The sequence below is a fragment of the Danio rerio genome, chromosome 17, assembly GCF_052040795.2.
Source record: "Danio rerio strain M-AB ecotype USA chromosome 17, GRCz13ab, whole genome shotgun sequence".
Classification (NCBI taxonomy): Eukaryota; Metazoa; Chordata; class Actinopteri; order Cypriniformes; family Danionidae; genus Danio; species Danio rerio.
The window spans coordinates 51220085-51239395 of record NC_141037.1 but is presented as its reverse complement, the minus strand read 5'-3'; the positions used below and the strand labels follow the sequence as shown (position 1 = coordinate 51239395).

Below are 19311 nucleotides of genomic sequence, written 5' to 3'. Positions count from 1 at the left end.
CTACTTGTAAACAATGTCAGCAAGTGATGGGAGAAATTAAGTTTTCATGGCTAAAAAATAATTGAACAATTGGCCTTGGTAAAATAATTCAAAATACCATATGCATGGGAAACAAAACCATGTAAATAGTATAAAAACTTTTATTTAATTAACTTAATTTAATTAGAACTAAACCAGCAAACTACTTCTTATTTTCTGACTGACTAATTTGCTGGAATGCTCACAGTTTTGAGATATTGTTATAGCTTTTTATTCTCTTTTCGTCATCTACAGTATATGTTTATCTGCTCTAATACAATCTGTGTGGTAAAAAGCACTATAGAAATTCTGATGAATTGAAATAAGAAACATACAGTATAATACAAATTGGTGTGTTTATTTCCGTGCTCTTTATACATCACTTGGAATCTATTTATTCTTTTTTCCTTTTGCTTAGTCCCTTTATTCATCAGCGGTCGCCCCAGCGGAATGAACTGCCAACTTATCCAGCATATGTTTTACAAAGCGGCTGCACTTCCAGGGAGAACATGCAAACTCCACACATACGATAAATGCCAACTGGCCCTACTGGGACTTGAACAAGCAACCTTCTTGCTATGAGGTGGCAGTGCTAACCCCTGGGCCACCGTGTCACTGTTTGGAATATATTTGGAAAACAAAATCTAATTTTAGAGGCTAATAATTTATTTTTTATCTGTGCAAGTACAACAGCATTTATTTGATCGAAATTCTAAAATATTTGAAACTATTAGTTAACAATGATCTATAGGAACGCATCAGAGGTGCATTTTTTACTAGATAAATAAGAATTCCACTATGCTAACAGCCTTAAAAAAATAAAACAAAAACATTAAAAACAAGGCTACTTGGATTTGCATGGATGGCATATAACTTAATATAATATTTCAAAATTGAAGCACCATCCATGTGCACTGTAATAGCCACAGAAAAGTGCAACTCAAAATCCAATGTACCAGAGGCCTGATGTACAAAGCCAGTTTGGGTTTTAAACCATAGCTAATTTTGCATTTAGTTTGAGCAAACATTCTTTGGGCTTAAGAAAGTGGGTTGACTGGGTTCTATTGACTGATTTGCGTTGATATACAGTTGAAGTCAGAATTATTACCACCACCCCTCCCCCGAATTGATAGACCCCCTGTTTATTTTTTTAACACATTTTTAAACATAATAGTTTTAATTACTAATTTCTAATAACATTTTTTTTAATCTTTGCTCTGATGACAGCAAATAATATTTGACTAGATATTTTACACTTCTATACATATATACGGATAAGACACTTCTATACAGCTTAAAGTGACATTTACCTTAACTAGGTTAATTAATTTAACTAGGCAGGTTAGGGTAATTAGGCAAGTTATTGTATAACGATGGTTTGTTCTGTAGACTATTGACAAAAAAAAAAAAAAAACAGCTTAAAGGGGCTAATAATTTAGTTCTTAAAATGGTGTTTAAAAAAATGCTTTTATTCTAGCCGAAATTAAACAAATAAGAGTTTCTCCAGAAGAAATAATATTATCAGACATACTGTGAATTTTTATTTTGTTTTCGGTCTGTTAAACACAATTTGGGAAATATTTAAAAAAGAAAAAGAAAAACGAAGAGGGCTAATAATTCTGACTTCCCAAACTTTTGTTGCTCCTTGTCAATGTGCTTTTTCAAATTCATGATTGTTTTCTGTTAATTATATGTCTTAATCTTCAACAGAGAAGTGAACTGCTGAATCTCTCAAGGAATGAATCAAACTGACTCTCTCATGTGTTGCATTATTGGCCATTCGCTGCACATGTACTTTTCAGGTACATGCACTAACCTCAAGTTGACAGAGAAAGTTTATTTCAAGTACTGTAAAACCACTTAACCTGATCTTAACATGGTTGGATTTTTCTTTGGTTTTCTCAACATAAACTTTACTTTGCAACACAGAGAGTTTGTTCAACAGGCCTCAGAATGCATGCATGCAAAATAATAAAATAATAATAAAATTGGTAACACTTTACAATAAGGTTCATTAGTTAATGCATTTACTAACATGAACTAATCATGAACAACACGTGTACAGCATTTATTAATCATATTTGAACATTTACTAATGCATTATTAACATTCAAGTTCATGCTTGTTAACATTAGTTAATGTACCATGAGTTAACATGAACTAACAATGAATAACTGTATTTTCATTAACTAACATTTATTAACATTAATAAATACTGTAGTAAATGTATTGTTCAATGTTTGTTCATAATAGTAAATGCATTAATTAACATTAACTAATGAACCTTATTGTAAAGTGTGACCAAATAATTAAATTAATACATAATGAATCATTCAAATCAATCAATCATGCATTTTTTCATGCATTATTGAGATCCACCACACTGTTTAGTTTACTTACCTCCTAAACAGTCATAATACGGAATGTCTGGAACCCAACATATAAAAGATGACAATCAGCTTTTAGGCTCGAGATTTAGCTACTCAAAATCTTCGTAAAACCATAAAAGAGTACAGTAATCAAATGTGGAATCACAGTAAATGTTGTTGGGCAACTTTTTGGTGTGCAATGACTAGTCGGTCTATTAGCAATGCACATCATTGCTGTAATATACATGACTAGTCCATATGGAACAAAATATATCCTCCACACACGCACGCATGCATGCACGCACGCACACAGACACAAACACAAACACAAACACACACACACACACACACACACACACACACACACACACACACACACACACACACAAACACACACACACACACACACACACACACACACACACACACACACACACACACACACACACACACACACACACACACACACACACACACACACACACACACACAGCCCAACAGAAAGGAAATTGTTTTAGAGCTGAGTCTCATACATCTCTACATTAGTAACAACAAGACTATTATATCTACAGTATGGAGTCAGAAGTGACAATATTAATTGTATAACCTTTATTGAATTTTGTTAAAGTCTTTCAACAAGATGAGATCCTAAGAGAAAGACAAAATTTAATTACCTTTTTTTTAAATTCCTTGTTTCATTACCACAACGATCTTATTGGCACAGATTGCATGCTGCCTAATTTGCATGTATAATTAATCTGGAAAGTAAATCACTTGGGCACAATTGTGCATCCTCCTCTTTCTTTCTTTCTTTCTTTCTTTTTTTTTCAAAATGAGAGGAATTATTAAGCGCAGCTCTCAAAGAGAGAATCTTTTACAAGCCACTTCAGCATGTTTAATTTACTTAGTACTTTAAGTGCCAGCTCTTAATAACGCAGAAATCCACTAAAAGAGCAGTTCAAAAGAGACTCTGGGGATTTGAGGGACTGCTGGAGCAGATTTGTTTAAATTGTCTCACCATGAACAGTGATCTCTGGCTCTCTGAAGCGAACCCGTCTCTCAGTTTTTCTCTTGCGCGATGGGTCTGACTCCACATTGCTCACATTTGACCTTTTTAGGATAGAGGTGGGCAGTTTTTCATGTATGACCTAAAATCAGAAAGAAAAACACTTACTTGCACAATGTTTGATAGAGACAATATTAAGGTTGTCTGACTGTGGTAGTAAACTTAAGACCTTCAGCTGCAGATTCCTGTAACCTTTTGGCATTAACACACAATTTTCATGTGACTTGACTGTGTGCAGTAAAATGTCATGACATTTTAACAGCAAGAAGTAGCAGAGTGGAAAACAACAAGCTGAGTTGTGGGATAATGATGTGATTAATCTACAGTAGTGTAAAGAAACAAATTATAAATACTCAAACTACTGTAATAAAGTGTTTTTTTTTTCCTCAGGAATTGTAATTTATTAAGTAGTTTTCAAAATGTGTACTTTTACTTTACCTTGAGTACATTTTTAATGCTGTATCTCTGTACTTTTACTACTTTCACAGTCTTTTTACAGTCACTACTTTATTTATTTATTTTTTGTCTATGGGGACTAGAACAATCAGTCCTGTGATTCCTGTCCAATCAAATCGCACATAGAAGTAAAGAGGTAAATCGCATAATAACAAACTACTTCAAGACATGGGCGATTTATAAATGCAGTAAACTGTTTGGAAGCATTAAAAGTGTCCAAGAAGGTGTACAAAATCTAAAGACTGTTAAGATGCATGTTACTGATGAGAAGATGATAAGTGTTTACTGTATGAAGACCGAAATGTCCCAAAACACTCAGCAGACACAAGACGTCAACATGACGTCAGATTAAAGTTGTACCCTAATGTCGTGGGGACGTTGCATTTTGTTTGGAAACAAAAATCGTGTTGACATCAGAACCCAACATCACATCAACCGTCTAACCTAAAATCAACAATATATCAATGTCTACAATGTTACAGCTTGACATTGTGTGGATGTTACTACTATGACGTCTATCAGACATTGGATTTTGGTTGCCATACCTAATGAATAAATGTCAGTATTTGACGTCTATATGACGTTGGTTTAAGATGTTGGCTCGACGTTGAATTTTGGTCACTTTTTAACAACCTAAAATCAACAAAATATCAACGTCATTTGACGTCATAATTGGACATCAAAATAACATTGTCCTTATACAATGGCTAGACAATGAATTTATTTAATTTTAATTATTAATTAATTTAATTTTTATTAATTTTTCTATGGTTTTAATATATTTCATATTTGAAGTGCTTTGGCAATACTGTACTTAATGTCATGACAATAAAGCAACTTGAACTTGAATTTTCGTCATCTGACATCAAACTAAATCGAACCTAATATTAATGTCTTATGATGTTGTGTGCCTGCTAGGCAATAGTTAATGCACTTTTACACATCTACAAATTACAATGTAAATGCATCAGCTTTTTACAGGGTAATACTCACTACCCACTACTCTTGAGTCCTTTTGAAAGGTCTACTTTTTATTCATACTTTGAGTAATATTTACATCAAATACTTTTACTCTACTTACACTACATTTTTAGGCAAGTCTTGTAAAAATAATTTTACTTGAGTATGATTTTTCAGTACACTGTCCACCACTGTGACCCCATAGACAGTAGAATTGCAATGCATTTAAAAATACACACATTTCATGTAAAAAAAAAATATTATCTTTCTAACTGGTCCAACTTTCAGTTTTTCGAAAACTGACCTGGAAAACTTGGAAAAATCTTATTGACTTAACATGGGAACATGTTAAATAAACACAAAATCTTACAAAATAGAAGACACCATCAAGCTTGTGTAAAACTATATTAAACTGAGTACACAGTTGTTCCCCTAAATTGCAAGAGCAACCAAAACTTGCCTATTGACTTATAATGGTGAAGAAACTCCCATGCATTCATTCATTCATTGATTTATTCATTCATTCACTCATTGATTCACTCATTCATTTTCTTTTCAGCTCAGTCCCTTTATTAATCAGGGGTCACCACAGAGGAATGAACTGCAAACTCATCCAGCATGTGTTTTACGCAGCGGATAGCCTTCCAGCCACAACCCAGCACTGCAAAACACCCGTACACTCTTGCTTTCACACCCACACAATCACTATGGACAATTAAGCTCACTCAATTCACCTATAGTGCATGTCTTTGGACTGTGGGGGAAATGCTAAACTGTCCGTAGTGTATGTGTGTGAATGAGAATGTATGGATGTTTCCCATCGATAGGTTGCGGCTGGAAGGGCATCCGCTGCGTAAAACATTTGCTGGATAAGTTGGTGATTCATTCCACTGTGGTGACCTCAGATTAATAAAGGGACTAAGCCAAAAAGAAAATGAATGAATTAATGAATAAACAGGGTATCATAGAAAATGTTACTGAAAATTCTTTACACCGGATTCTCTTTATAGTTTTACCTTAGTTTTAAGAGTGTCTTGTAGTGTGTATGGCTCTTTTCTGTGTCGTAGCTCAGAGTTTCTGTCTTTATGGCTATAAGAGATGCTGCTCAGAGCATCGCTGAAAGACTCTGTGGCTGAGAACCTCTTGGATAGTGTCGACACACACTCTCCCAACGAATCTGCCAAACACAAACAATAAGAGGAGGACATATTAGTAGACTTCACTTCAGCAAATAAAGGAATTCACACATTTGTTAAGCAGAGAACCATTTAGCACTGTACCTATGACACAGGTGATATGTTGTGGCGAAAGCATTTTTCTTTCAGAATGCTGAGTCTGCAGCCGAGTTTGACATTGGTGACACATTGCTTGCCCTATACAATACATTTTTCATCATCTACTGTAGGAAACAGGCAAGGGTGAAGATGCAGAGCGACCCGGTCTCTGCAGAAAACTAGCAAAGCATTTTTGCTCGCAAAAATGCCCTGGCCTCAAACTGTCAAATGCACGATGGCGGCTTTTCAGCTGCAGATCTAAAGCACCATCAGCCTTGGACAGAAAGTGCATGCTTTGGAATAAATGTTTGGTTGTTCGGGTGATTTACCTCAGCTGTTTTTTATTGTACAGAAGGGTAAGTACAGTACACTTAAATGTAGTGCAGCTGCCTTGCTTCCTCCCTGAGTGGTCTAACCTAACCCACCCAAAGCCCTGTAAGTATATATATATATATATATATATATATATATATATATATATATATATATATATATATATATATATATATATATATATAAACACAATATAATTTTGCTTTAACAGTTAAAAAAGGTGACAGATTTTAAAACTATTTTCACTCATGTATTGCTAGGAAGATTTTTACAATTTTAAACACTGCGATTAGCTAATCTAGAGGCTGCGATATGATATTTATATGTATTATTTAATTTCCCCCACCCAGACCAGACCCCACCCAGAATGGTTCTGAATGACGTCTGTGTGTGACAGTCTTACTAACCAATTGAGTGAGCACACTTTAGTTCTGCCCAATCAGAATAGCGCAATTGAAATATGGGAAATGGCTACAATGAAAAAAAAAAAAAAAACACTTCAGAAGCATCAATAGACTAATTGATATTAAAGAAAAGCAGGACATCGGTAATATGGGAAAATTTTGGTTTCAAAGTCACAAACACCGAACAAAACAAGTAATCTCTAGCTGCGTCCCAAATCGCATACTTATGCACTATTCTACGCCATTTTGTAGTATAAATAGTGTAAGTAGTTTGTTCACACTGAAAACTTTAAAAATAATAAGTGCACTTTAATTACCCGGATGATGCACTCATTCAGCTGCTAAAATTAAGTGTGTGGAATGATGGACACTTCACGCACTCAACGACCGCAGGTTTGCTTACGTAGCGGAAGGGGCAAAATTCTCCTACGAGAGTGATTATAGCGCCTCCCGATGGTCAATGCGGTAATACTCCCGGCAGGTATTACTTGATAATTCGGTTGTTTATTTCACTGATTTGGCAACCGTCAAACGTCATCAGGGAAACGCTTTGAACATCCGCCTAGTAAAAAAACATTAGTGTGCCATTTGGGACACCACTACATACATATACTATCCTGTTGAGTGTGTAAGTGCTTAAGTACATAGTTCATGAGTGCATAGTGTGCCATTTGGGACACAGTTTCTATGAATTGTTGCCACGGCATGAGCAAATACAACAACTGTTTTCAAAATCATCTTTTAGTCATAATAAAGACTATATATATATATATATATATATATATATAAATATATTAGACTTAGACTTAGAAAACTTTATTGATCCCGCAGGAAATTGCTTGCGTAATGACTGCCATAACACACAAACACAGAAACACAAAAACACAAGACAGAATAAATAAATTAAATAAGTGAAATAAGTCACATAAATCCAACCAATCTATAGAAGGAAACAGCCACAATACATAAATACACAAACTATTATATAAGATATTACACTTAAAAGAATCAGTGGTAACTAATACTATTAAGTCATATATCAAGTAATGAAAATAATATTAACCAAAACCAATAACATTACACATAAAACAATTGCACATAAAATATTTTAAGTAATAAAGTGATACAACACTCATTTAAAAAACAATGATATTGCACTAAAAATATTTAACACCTAAAAAAACTTACAAATATTGCACCTAATAGACTATTGCACATCCTAAAACATAATGCACAAACTTCTACACACTAAAACCCATAATAAGTAAATATACTGCACAAGCAGCAAGGTATTGCATAGATTACTGTAAGGGTAAGTGACTGAGGGAGACGTTATGAAGTCTGATAGCAGTGGGAAGGAAGGATTTTCTGTGGCGTTCTACATTGTACATAATTGACCGAAGTCTGCACAATGTTCTCCTTTCAGCCACATAAATATATAGTCTTTATTATGACTAAAAGATTATTTTGAAAACAGTTGTTGTATTTCCTCATGCCGTGGCAATACATACATATATACATACATAATAAAGATTTTTTGTTTGTTTGTAATGATATATATTTTGGGAGTTTCACAAACATCTTAAACAATCCTGTGTACTGGGATGAATGTGCTCACTGCACATATGAAGAGCTAATAAAATGTATAAAGGAATCAAAACAGCACCAGCAATTAAAATCTGCAACAAAGAGATGCATTTCTGACACTTTCTGACAACTATTAAGCAATTAAAAAACAAGCACGAGCACTCTGACATTTGTTTCATCTTCTGTATTTTTAATGGTTTACAAATCTTTAGTCTGTACTCATATTTAAAAAGATTTGCACTAGAGTGTATTATGCAGGTCTTGTTATACTTGTTTGGTGCACACCTGTGTTTATTTTTTATATTACAGAATTTTTTTTAAAGTGATTTCTCATAAGTCCATGTGGAATCAAATTGACTGTTATATAAGTGGTTCAGTTACTTGTATATTCTGTCTTGCCAATCTCAGCATAGACGGTCGCCAGCAGCTCCAGACTCCGCGCTGTGATGGGATGATCGTTACCTAACGCTCGCTGGTGGATTTTAGTGGCCTAAATGGAGAAAGAAATTCAAGAAAATACAATTACTTTACATTTCTTCAGGTTTATTCACTTTTGAAGCTTTCTGTCATATTTAGGACTGCACAATATGCAATGTTGTTGAGTATTGCAATAAAATATTTCCCAAAAGAAATGTGATTTGTATTAGCTATTTTGTATTGATTTATTGATGTAATGACTATACTAAAATAAACTGGAAATATACAGTGCTCAGCACAAACTGAGTAAATCACTTTTTGAATATGAATATTTTTAAAAATTAACATTTTTATCCATTTCTCAGTGAATATAGATGATGTATTTTAGTGCATTTAAAAAAAAAACAGTTTTTTTAAACAGATATATGTATTAAAATAATCCTTTAGTCACAAACATATTTAGAAATGTAAAAATAATACAATTAAATTCAATCAAAATATAGAGAAACAAAATTAGAACAAAATTAAAAAAAAAATTCTCTTGATTTTTCCTTTGTATTGAATTTGAATTTAATATTTTACTACAACATATAAATTTGGGGGTACTAGTTTTTGAACAGTTATCATAAGTTATTTTGTTAGATAAGCTCCAGATTTAGCTTCAGTACTGACTAATTTAATGTATATGCACAAATACAATAATGTAAAGCACCGCATAAAAAATCTTAATTAAAAAAAAAAAAAATATATATATATATATATATATATATATATATATATGTATATATATATATATATATATATATATATATATATATATATATATATATATATATAATTTTTTTTTTTTTTCAGGGTAAAAAAACAATGTTGAGGTACAAACATTTATGCACCCTCATGTGGTTTCAAACTGTTTGAGCTTCTTCTTTTGAACACAAAATAAGAAATTTTAAAGAATGTTTGAAACCATTGACATCCCTAGTTGGAAAAACAACTACCATGGAAGTCAAAAGTTCCAGGTTTCTAACATTCTTCAAAATATCTTTCGCTTGTTGTAAAATAACACAAATTATTATTATTTTTTAAAGAATGTTGGAAACCTGTAACCATTGACATCCATTGTAGGAAAAAACAACTACTATGGAAGAAAATGGCTACTGATTTCCATACTTTTTCCAGCAAATATATATTTTTGTGTTCAACAGAAAAACGAAAATTAGACAAATTGTGATTTTTGGGTGAACTGTCCCTTTAATAACTAAAAACCTTGTCAGATATTTTCATTCCTATTGACTGTTGTCACTTACTTTAACTTCCGCCGTTAGTGTTTACTTTCCACTATCTGCTCAGACTAGGTTAACCTTTGGGCCCAGTCTAGCGAATAGCAAAATAGCACCTGCTATATAAGCATAAACTCTATCTAATTGGTCAATTTTGAATAAACAACCAAGGCATGCAACAAATAAACTCGTCTCATCAGATTAATGTGAGTATTCACACCTTTTTACAGTACAGATATTGCATATAAAATTATCTCTAAATTTCTATTGTGCAGTCCTAGACTAGTTATATTGCATATTCTATATGATAATGTTCATACCTTGCCACTGTATTCCAAAGCAAGATGGGGTCTGAAAGAAAGGACAGAAACATTAGAAATAAAGGTACAAAAGGCATCACACACAATTTTTTTTTTCTCTCACATTAACAGGGTTCAACTTAAAGGATTTTTTCTACTGGCCTGATCTGACTTTTACTTGCCCTATCAAAATTTTCACTGGCACCATCAAAAAATAAAAATACATAATTAAATAATAATAATAATAATAATAATAATAATAATAATAATAATAAAAGAAGTTAATAGATATTTCTTAGCCACATATTTTAAATAATGTGTAAAAAATAATGTCTGTGAATCTAGAATTTAAATATTTTAAAAATGTTAATAAATATATAATGAGCAAAATTCATGCACTCCTTATTGTTGAGCCCTGCATTAGAAAAGCTTGATTAAATACATTGCATTGTGGAACATAATATTCCTACAAGCTAAAGTTCCATTCATACATGCATATTTATTCAGTGTACATACTGCATGAATAAAACAGCATGGAAGCACGTGCATCACAGTCTCAACATCACTGCACGTGTGAGGGAAAAGCTTGCATATGTCTGTTATTGATTGCCAAATCTATATCATTGATTATGCCTTTGGGACTTGGTTGACCCTTTTCTATTACCAGAGCCATAAAGAGTGAGAGAGCAAGAGCGTATATGTCAGACAATGTCACATATTTTACCCTTATATACCAGATGAATCATTGATATTGATATGGTTTATGTGAGTAAAAGCAATGACAATCCATTATGAAATGTGTCAGAGGAGATCAAGCAATACACTTTAAAATGAGCAGTTCAGCTAAAAAAATGAACATTCGGCCATCATTCACTCACGCTTGACTGGATTAAAACTAGTTTGAGCTTTTTATTCTGTTAAAAAAAAGAAGGTGTTTTAAAGAATGTTGGGCGGCTGTAACCATTGAAACAAATACTATGAAAGTCAATTGTAGAATGTTTCCAGCATTTTCAAAATATCTTCTTTTGTGTTCAACAGAACTCAAACTGGGGTGCATTTCCAAAACAATGATTTAACTCAAGGCTGAACAATTATAGTATGATGCATCATTTGGGAAAAGAATGTTGTAGTGACGAGTGTTTTCCAAAACCCACGAGTTCTCTGTCACAGATCTATCATTTGAACCAAAGTTATAAAGTAAAAATGCAAAAAGTGATGCTCTAAACGGGGGTGGTAACAACTTCTTTAGAGAAAAACGCTTTGGTTACTAAGTAACCCTCCACGTAATCCATGTATTAATCCACGTATTAATACACGTATGGGGATTTCGTTCAGAAAACCAATCGTCTGAAAGAGTATGTAAACAGGCCAATGAAATGCCAAATGAATTGGCAGCGTCAGCTTGCGCACCTGATGCTTGTTGCCATCAATTTAGCATAAAAGCACAGCCAAAGCAAGAAGACACTAACCTTTTTAAGCTGAAGAGACAGCTAAGGAACAATCATTATGGCGATGCAATATAGCATTTGGGTAACTTTAGTAAACAGAGCGTTCCCCTTCGGATGGGGAACTTCAATGCTATAAGTGGATTTAAACCACGTAATGGGAAATGTCTGAAAAAGCCATAATGACTGCACCTTACCTTCGCTTCCGATGAGAGGATGACCAGGCATTGCTTGGCCAGGAATCTGCAGGGCTCACCTAAGCAGGGAACTTTACTGACAGAGTGAATAAGCGCACATATCTCCGTGTTAAGGAGAATGGCGCAGCAAGCGTGTTTCAACACCTTATCCGAGTTGTTTCCTTAATCACCAAAGGTTACCTAATACCCTTGAGGAAACCGGCTCCACTCGTAGATTTGAAAACCTTGCAAATATATTAGGTGTCGCCCCAGCCCGCAGCTCTATTGATGTCTCTAAGAGAGGCGCCGCGTACCACGCCCAAGAGGATGCAAAGCTCCGAGTGGAGTGCGCATGCACTCCAGGAGACACGGCTCACCCTGGCTCTGGTAAGCAAGGGAGATGGCATCCCCTATCCAGTGGGCCAACCTCTGTTTCGATATGGCACTTCCCTGCTGTCAACCACCATAACAGACAAAGAGCTGATCAGATGATCTAAAGCTCTGAGTGCGGTCCGGATAATTGTCAAAGAGCGAACTGGACAATGTAATGAAAGAGCTGGCTCTGCCTGCTCCGTAGGCAGCGCTTGCAGGCTCACTACCTAGTCTTTAAACAGTGTGGTAGGAACCTTGGGCACATATTCGGGGCGGGGTCTCAGGACAACATGAGAGTAAGCTAGCCCAAATTACAGGCACGAGTCACTGACCGAAAAATGCCTCCATGTCCCTGACCCTCTAAATTAGGGGTCTCAAACTCGCGGCCCGCGGGCCATTTGCGGCCCTCATTGCAATATTTTGTGGCCCGCGCCGACCGCTGTACTCTGACAGAATCAGCGGAGCGGGGAGAGAGAGCGCTCCCCGCTCCGCTGATTCTATCCGTACACAGCGCGCTTGTCACTCAATGCGCGTTGTCGCGCGCGTTCTGATCAGCTGTGTTGTCGCGTGCGTACTCAAGAGCGGGTGATATCACGCGCCTACTGAAGGGCGGGACCGAGGGTGTGTCGCGTCGCAGGGGCACTTTTGATCATTTGATTGCCGTGAGATTGTGTTGATATTATAGGTAGATACAGACTGGTACAGACTGATGTGACTGGAGTGGGGTGGGGGTGTTTTATTTATACATATATACGCCTTTTTTAGGTGAGGGAATGGAAGTTTTGAGTAAATTCCCCCACTTTTTTCTCTAGGACTTCAATAAGTCAAAGTACAGGTCTAGACTTAATGATGATCATCTTCAAGCCATACTGAGGGTCTCAACTGCTTCCGCTCTAAAGCCAAATGTGGTTCAGATTTGTGAGAAGAGGCGCTGTCAAGTCTCTGGCAGTAAGGAGTAGGCAAAAGATGCCATGTTCAGAAGAACTGTTCATAATCTTCACTCAATGTTCTATTAATGTTCAGGACACTTCATGTTCAGAAGAAATAATTAAAACTGTTAATAATGACATTTGAGGACTTTTTTTTTTAAATCCCTTATGCGGCCCAACCTCACCCAGACTTTGCCTCCTGCGGCCCCCAGGTAAATTGAGTTTGAGACCCCTGCTCTAAATCAATGTCAACGTGACCAGCAGAGCTGTCCTCAGGACAGAAATAAAGATAATAAGTCGAGGTTCTAAGGTATCTGACGCAGGACGAGAACGAGGGCGAGATGCCAGGAGGGCATGAGAGGGGGGCGGGAGGGATTAAGTGAGAAACATCATGATGAGCGGAGATGGTAGCCACGTAACCTTGAGTGTGGAGGGCGACAGCTTGCTCTCGATGCTCTCCAGCTTCTCTTGTAGGAAAGAAAGTGCAACGCTGATCTGGCAATTTCGAGGGTCTTCTCTGTGAGAGACGCACCAATCAGTGAATAGACTCCAATTTAGGGCGTATGCGCGCCCGAGGAGGGGGCTCTTGCCTGAGTGATGGTATTAACCACCGCAGTCGGTAGGTTACCCAAGTCTTCCTCGCGTCTAAGGACCACATGTGGAGGTTCCAAAGATCGGGGTGAGGGTGCCAGATCGTGCCCTGTCCCTGAGAGAGTAGGTCCTCTCTCAAAGGGATCTACCAGGGGAGGGCCGCCGCGTGGAGGGAGAGCTCTGACATCCAGGTCCAGTTGGGCCAGAGGGGCGCAACTAGCAAGACCTGCTCCTCGTCCTCCCTGACCTTGCACAGTAACTGCGCGAGCAGGCTCACTGGGGGAAATGCATATTTTTGCATGCCCCAAAGCAAGCTGTGGGCCAGTGCATCCATGCCGAAAAAACCCATGGTCAGGAAAAAAAAAAAAAAAAAAAAACAACTGCAATGAGCATTCTCGGGGGAGGCAAATAGATCGATCTGCGCTTCCCCAAATCGCACCCATATCAGCTGAAAAGACTCGGGGTGGAGTCTCCATTCTCTGGATAGTAAAGGCTGCCGTGAGAGCACATCGGCTGCACGGTCGAGCTTGCCTGGAATGTGAACGGTGCACATCCATTTCATTCATATAACTCCTAGAAGAGCAGAAGGCGAGAAAGCTGATACATGCGATGAGAGTGAATATTCCCCATGCGGTTGATATACGTCACCGCCGACATGCTGTTCGTCCTGACCAGCACCAGAAAAAAATGGTGGAGAGCGAGGAACACCGCCAACAACTCTAAGCGATTGATATGCCAATGCATCTGGGTTCCTTTCCACAACCTGCAGCTGCATAACCGCAACACACAGCCCCCTAGCTCGTGCTAGAAGCATCTGTTGAAACCATAACATGACTGGACGCCTGTCCTAGAGGCACTCCGGCCTGTTGAAATGAGGGGTCGTTCCAAGGGCTGAGGGCGCAGCGACATAGCGTAGTAACAGTGACTTGGTGTGTGCCCCCAAGTCTGATTTATACTTTGATCTATACTTCTGCATCAAATGTGCACAGTGATGCCAGCTTAGCGACTTTGTCACTATTTTTAGCAACTTTTTAAATGATTTAACACTGCGTGTGTGAGTAATTTGTGTGACAGTTTTGTGACAGTTTAGGAACTTGTCTAAGTTTATTCCATCTGAGAGATTACTGCAAATACACTACACATCTATACTGATATACTGTATTAAAAAAAACAACAAATTTAGTTAAATTAACATGCTTACATAAAGTGTAGCAAACATATAAATACCCCTTTAATAACCATATTCTGTTAAACAAACAGAAACGATTGGATGTGATTACGTCAGTAATATGCAAATTGTCTTTGCCATATTCTGACGCTGACCCTGATGTGCACCTCTCAAAAAATATACTGTAACTACATGTAATGGCGACACGTAGTGCAAGGGCTGTAATTAACTGGCTTGATACCAGAGACAAGTGTGGGGAGAGGGACTCAACCCAATGTAGCAGAGCAAGTCTAAAAATGTAAAATATAAAAACATTAAAAATGCTAAAAAGTCCCTGATAAAAATATCTGTTAATTAATACTTCCCTTATTTTGTAATTCACAAGTGTTTTGAGTTTACTTTATGCTTTAAATTGTTAAACATTCACCAGTTCCCACCTCTTTCTTCCTTTACGGAGTGTGAGTTTAAGCTTCTTCTAAAGTAAGTTAGCTAAGCATTACACACATTTCAAATCTAATGTCAAAAAATCCACAAAATAACTCACTGCTACACGCAGTCACTTTATGCAGAAGTATAATTCAGCCTTAAATTATGGCAAAACTAACATTTTTGAGTAATCTATGCCTGTAATATGAGTAAGTAAAGCTATTTTGATATTATATAAAATATTATGTTGATTTTCTTATCCAAAATATATTAGAGCAGGTCAGTGTTTGTGAAAAGAAGCGTGAGTGGGAAAAGATTGTCAGGCAAACACTTGATTGGATCTCTCACTATCTAAAAAAAGCTTATATAACTACTCTCTTGACATTGGAAAACACTTGACAGAGAAAACAGTCAGCTCATATGAGTTTGAAGAAAGCACTAGTATTGTTTACCGTGCAAAAAATAATATACATTAACTCTATGGGGTTAAATGGATCATATATATATATTTTTTTATTTTTATTTATTTTATTTTTTTTCATTTTCTTGTCGGCTTAGTCCCTTTATTAATCCGGGGTCGCCACAGCGAAATGAACCGCCAACTTATCCAGCACATTTTTAGGGAGCGGATGCCCTTCCAGCCGCAACCCATCCAGTACACACACACACTACGGACTATTTAGCCTACCCAATTTACCCATACCACCATGTCTTTGGAATTTGGGGGAAACCAGAGCACCCGGAGGAAACCCACGCGAATGCAGGGAGAACATGCAAACTCCACAAAGAAACGCCAACTGAGTCGAGGTTCGAACTAGCGACCCAGCAACCTTCTTGCTGTGAGGCGACAGCACTACCTACTGCGCCCCTACTTCGCCCTTAAGCAGTGCTATATAAAATAAGAAGAGTAAACTTTGATTTAATCGATTGCTTTGTATACATCTGTGTCCTTCATAATTTAGTACAAATATATTCATGCAGACTCTCCCTCATCTAGTTTTAAAGCTATATGAGTTTCTTTCTTCTGTTCAACACACTTCCATAGTAGAAAAGAAAATTATCCTGCAACCAGCATTTTTCAAAATATTTTCTTTTGTGAACTCAGTTAAGAACAATTGAAAAATGAGTAAACATTAGCAAAATTGAAATTTGGGTGAACTTACCCTTGAAAGCAATGATTTCATACTCAATTCTTGGAGGGCCGCAGCTCTGCATAGTTTAGCTCCAACCACCTCCAACTCACATTTGCTCAATAGTCTCTAGTAGTCTTATACACCTTGGTTAGTTTGGTCAGCTGTATTTGATAAGGTTGGAGCAAAATTGTACAGGGCTGCGACGCTCCATAAATTCTGTTTGAGACATATGCTTTAAAGCAAATGAGCTACGAAAGCAGAAGAGCATAGGTGGTACTAATGACATTTATGAGTAGACCAAACTGGTCAATAGAAAACTGGGAAAAATTTGCCTTGTCTGATGTGTCTCAATTCCTGCAGTGGTGTTCACATGGTAGGTTCAAAATTTGGCATAAACAACAGGAAATCATGGATCAACCCTGCCTGTTGAATCACTGATTCAGGCTGCTGCTGCTGCTGACACAATGGCAGCCAGTGCCTAGCGGTTAGAGAACTGGACTTGTAATACAAAGTTAGAGAATAACCAGCACTCTCTTCCACCCTCAATCCCACAGTTGAGGTGGGTCCCTTAAGTAAGGCACCGAACACCCAAACTGGTCCCCGAGAAGCCCACTGATCTGTGTGTGTGTTCACAGGTGTGAATCTCTATGAATAAAAATATCAGCAAAATGCTTAATATAAATAGCTTGTGGGATATTTTCTTAGCACACGTTGGGCTCCTTAGCACAAATGGAGCATTGTTTAAACTTCACTGGCTACCTGAGCATTGTCATTCTCCATGTCCATATATTTATGACCACAGTGAAACCCAAATTGTGATGGCTACCTCCAGCAGGAGATCAGGTCACAAAGCTCCAATCTTCTCAAAAGTCTTTTTTTTTGGTTTGTTTGTGTGTACTCTACACACCAAATTTTAATCTAAAAAACTAGCAGCAAGAGTATTATGCTATCATAACAACATGTACATAAATCTCTGAAGAATGTTTACAGCATACAGCATAGTAGAAAAAAAAAAAAATGGTCCAATAAGAGATAGACATTCCCACTAGCTTCCCACACTGCGAATTGAAATACAAAGCCAGATCAATGAAGTTTCCTGCCATGCCACATTCAAAAAATGTTGCTCTTTGATTAAACAACTTATTAAAATAAGCTGAAACAATACAATTTTTGATTTTTTTGGAGGAAGAACTTAATTGTTTCATGTTTAGTCAAAACAATTGTAAAAACTAACAAGCTAACTTATTTCATGTTGTCCCAACACAAATCACTTGTGTGGAACCCAACATTTTTACAGTGACAGCAATGACATTTCGCTTGGACACAATTTTCAAGACCCAAATAATATTGTAATTTATAGTTTTATATTTTTTTAAATAGTAATTTAATTAGTCTGCTGCAGTTGTGGTCAAGCAGCAAAGTACCTTGGTTGATATGCTGGAATGAGATTTAATAGCTTTAGGAAAATCATCAAAACTCTTTTTTGACATTATTGAGTGAGATGCTACTGGTCTAATCTGATTCAATGATTTGGGTTAAGCTAAGCTAAAAAGTGCAAATGGTAATAGTTTAATTTAGTTTCATTTTCATCTGCTCTTCCGTGGCTGGGTCGCTGGGGCAGCAGTCTTAGGAGAGAGCCCCAGACTACCCTCTCCCCAGACACTTCCTCCAGCTCCTCCAGGGGGATCCTGAGGCGTTTCCAGGCCAGCCAAAAGAAATCCAGCTTGTGCTGGGTCTTCCCCCAAGGCCTCCTCTTAGTGGGATGTGCCTGGAACACCTCCCTATGTAGGCATCCGAAACAGATGCCCGAGTCACCCCAGCTGACTTCTTTCAATGTGCTGGAGCAGAGGCGCTACTCTGAACTCTGAAGTAATCTATAAAGGTGCACCCTGCTAACCTAAGAAGAATCTTATTTCGTCCACTTGTATCTGTCATCTTGTCCTTTCGGTCATGACACATAGCTGATGACCATAGGTGAGAGTAGAAACGTAGATTGACCGGTAAATAAAGAGCTTTGCCTTTCGGCTCATCTCCTTACTTACCACAACAGACTGGTACATTGACCGCATTACTGCTGCCGCAGCACCAATCTGCCTGTCAATCTCATGTTCCATCCTTTCCTCACTCGTGAACAAAACCCCAAAATACTTGAACTTCTCCAACTGGGGTAAGGATTTTTCTCCAACACGGAGATGGCAAACCACCTTTTTCTGGTGGAGCACCATGGCCTTGGACTGGCCAAGGTGCTAATTCTCATAACATCCACGTCATACTTGGCAGCAAACCGCCCCAGTGCATGCTGAAGATGTTCCATGTTCGATGAAGTCAATAGAACAACATCGTCTGTGAAAAACAGAGATGAAATCCTGTGGTCACCAAAGCGGACCCCCTCCAGCCCAAGGCTGCACTTTGAAATTCTGTCCATTAAAAATGTGAACAGAATTGGTGACAAGGGACAGCCTTGCCGGAGTCCAATATGCACTGCAAACAAGTCTGACTTATTGCCAGCATGCGAACCAAACTCCTTTGTTCATTCAGGTATAAGACAGCCCTTAACAGAGCACATTTTGTCTGGAGCTCTGTATTATCCTCTGATGGTAAACATGAC

General features: G+C 37.2%; 1 protein-coding gene across 3 annotated transcripts in view; it reads right to left on the bottom strand.

Moving 5' to 3' along the window:
- Positions 1 to 19311, bottom strand: part of si:dkey-206p8.1 — a 60773-nt gene that overhangs the window by 2646 nt on the left and 38816 nt on the right. For 2 of the 3 annotated variants that reach the window (XM_087288440.1, NM_001442486.1), the window contains exons 5-9: positions 10485 to 10515; positions 8849 to 8957; positions 5886 to 6046; positions 3406 to 3535; positions 2419 to 2445 (exon numbers count right to left, since the gene is read on the bottom strand). In XM_087288440.1, coding sequence (XP_087144566.1) covers positions 2419 to 2445; positions 3406 to 3535; positions 5886 to 6046; positions 8849 to 8957; positions 10485 to 10515 — 458 coding nt within the window. The remainder of the gene's footprint in view (positions 1 to 2418; positions 2446 to 3405; positions 3536 to 5885; positions 6047 to 8848; positions 8958 to 10484; positions 10516 to 19311) is intronic. The other variant, NM_001442487.1, reaches the window with a different exon arrangement.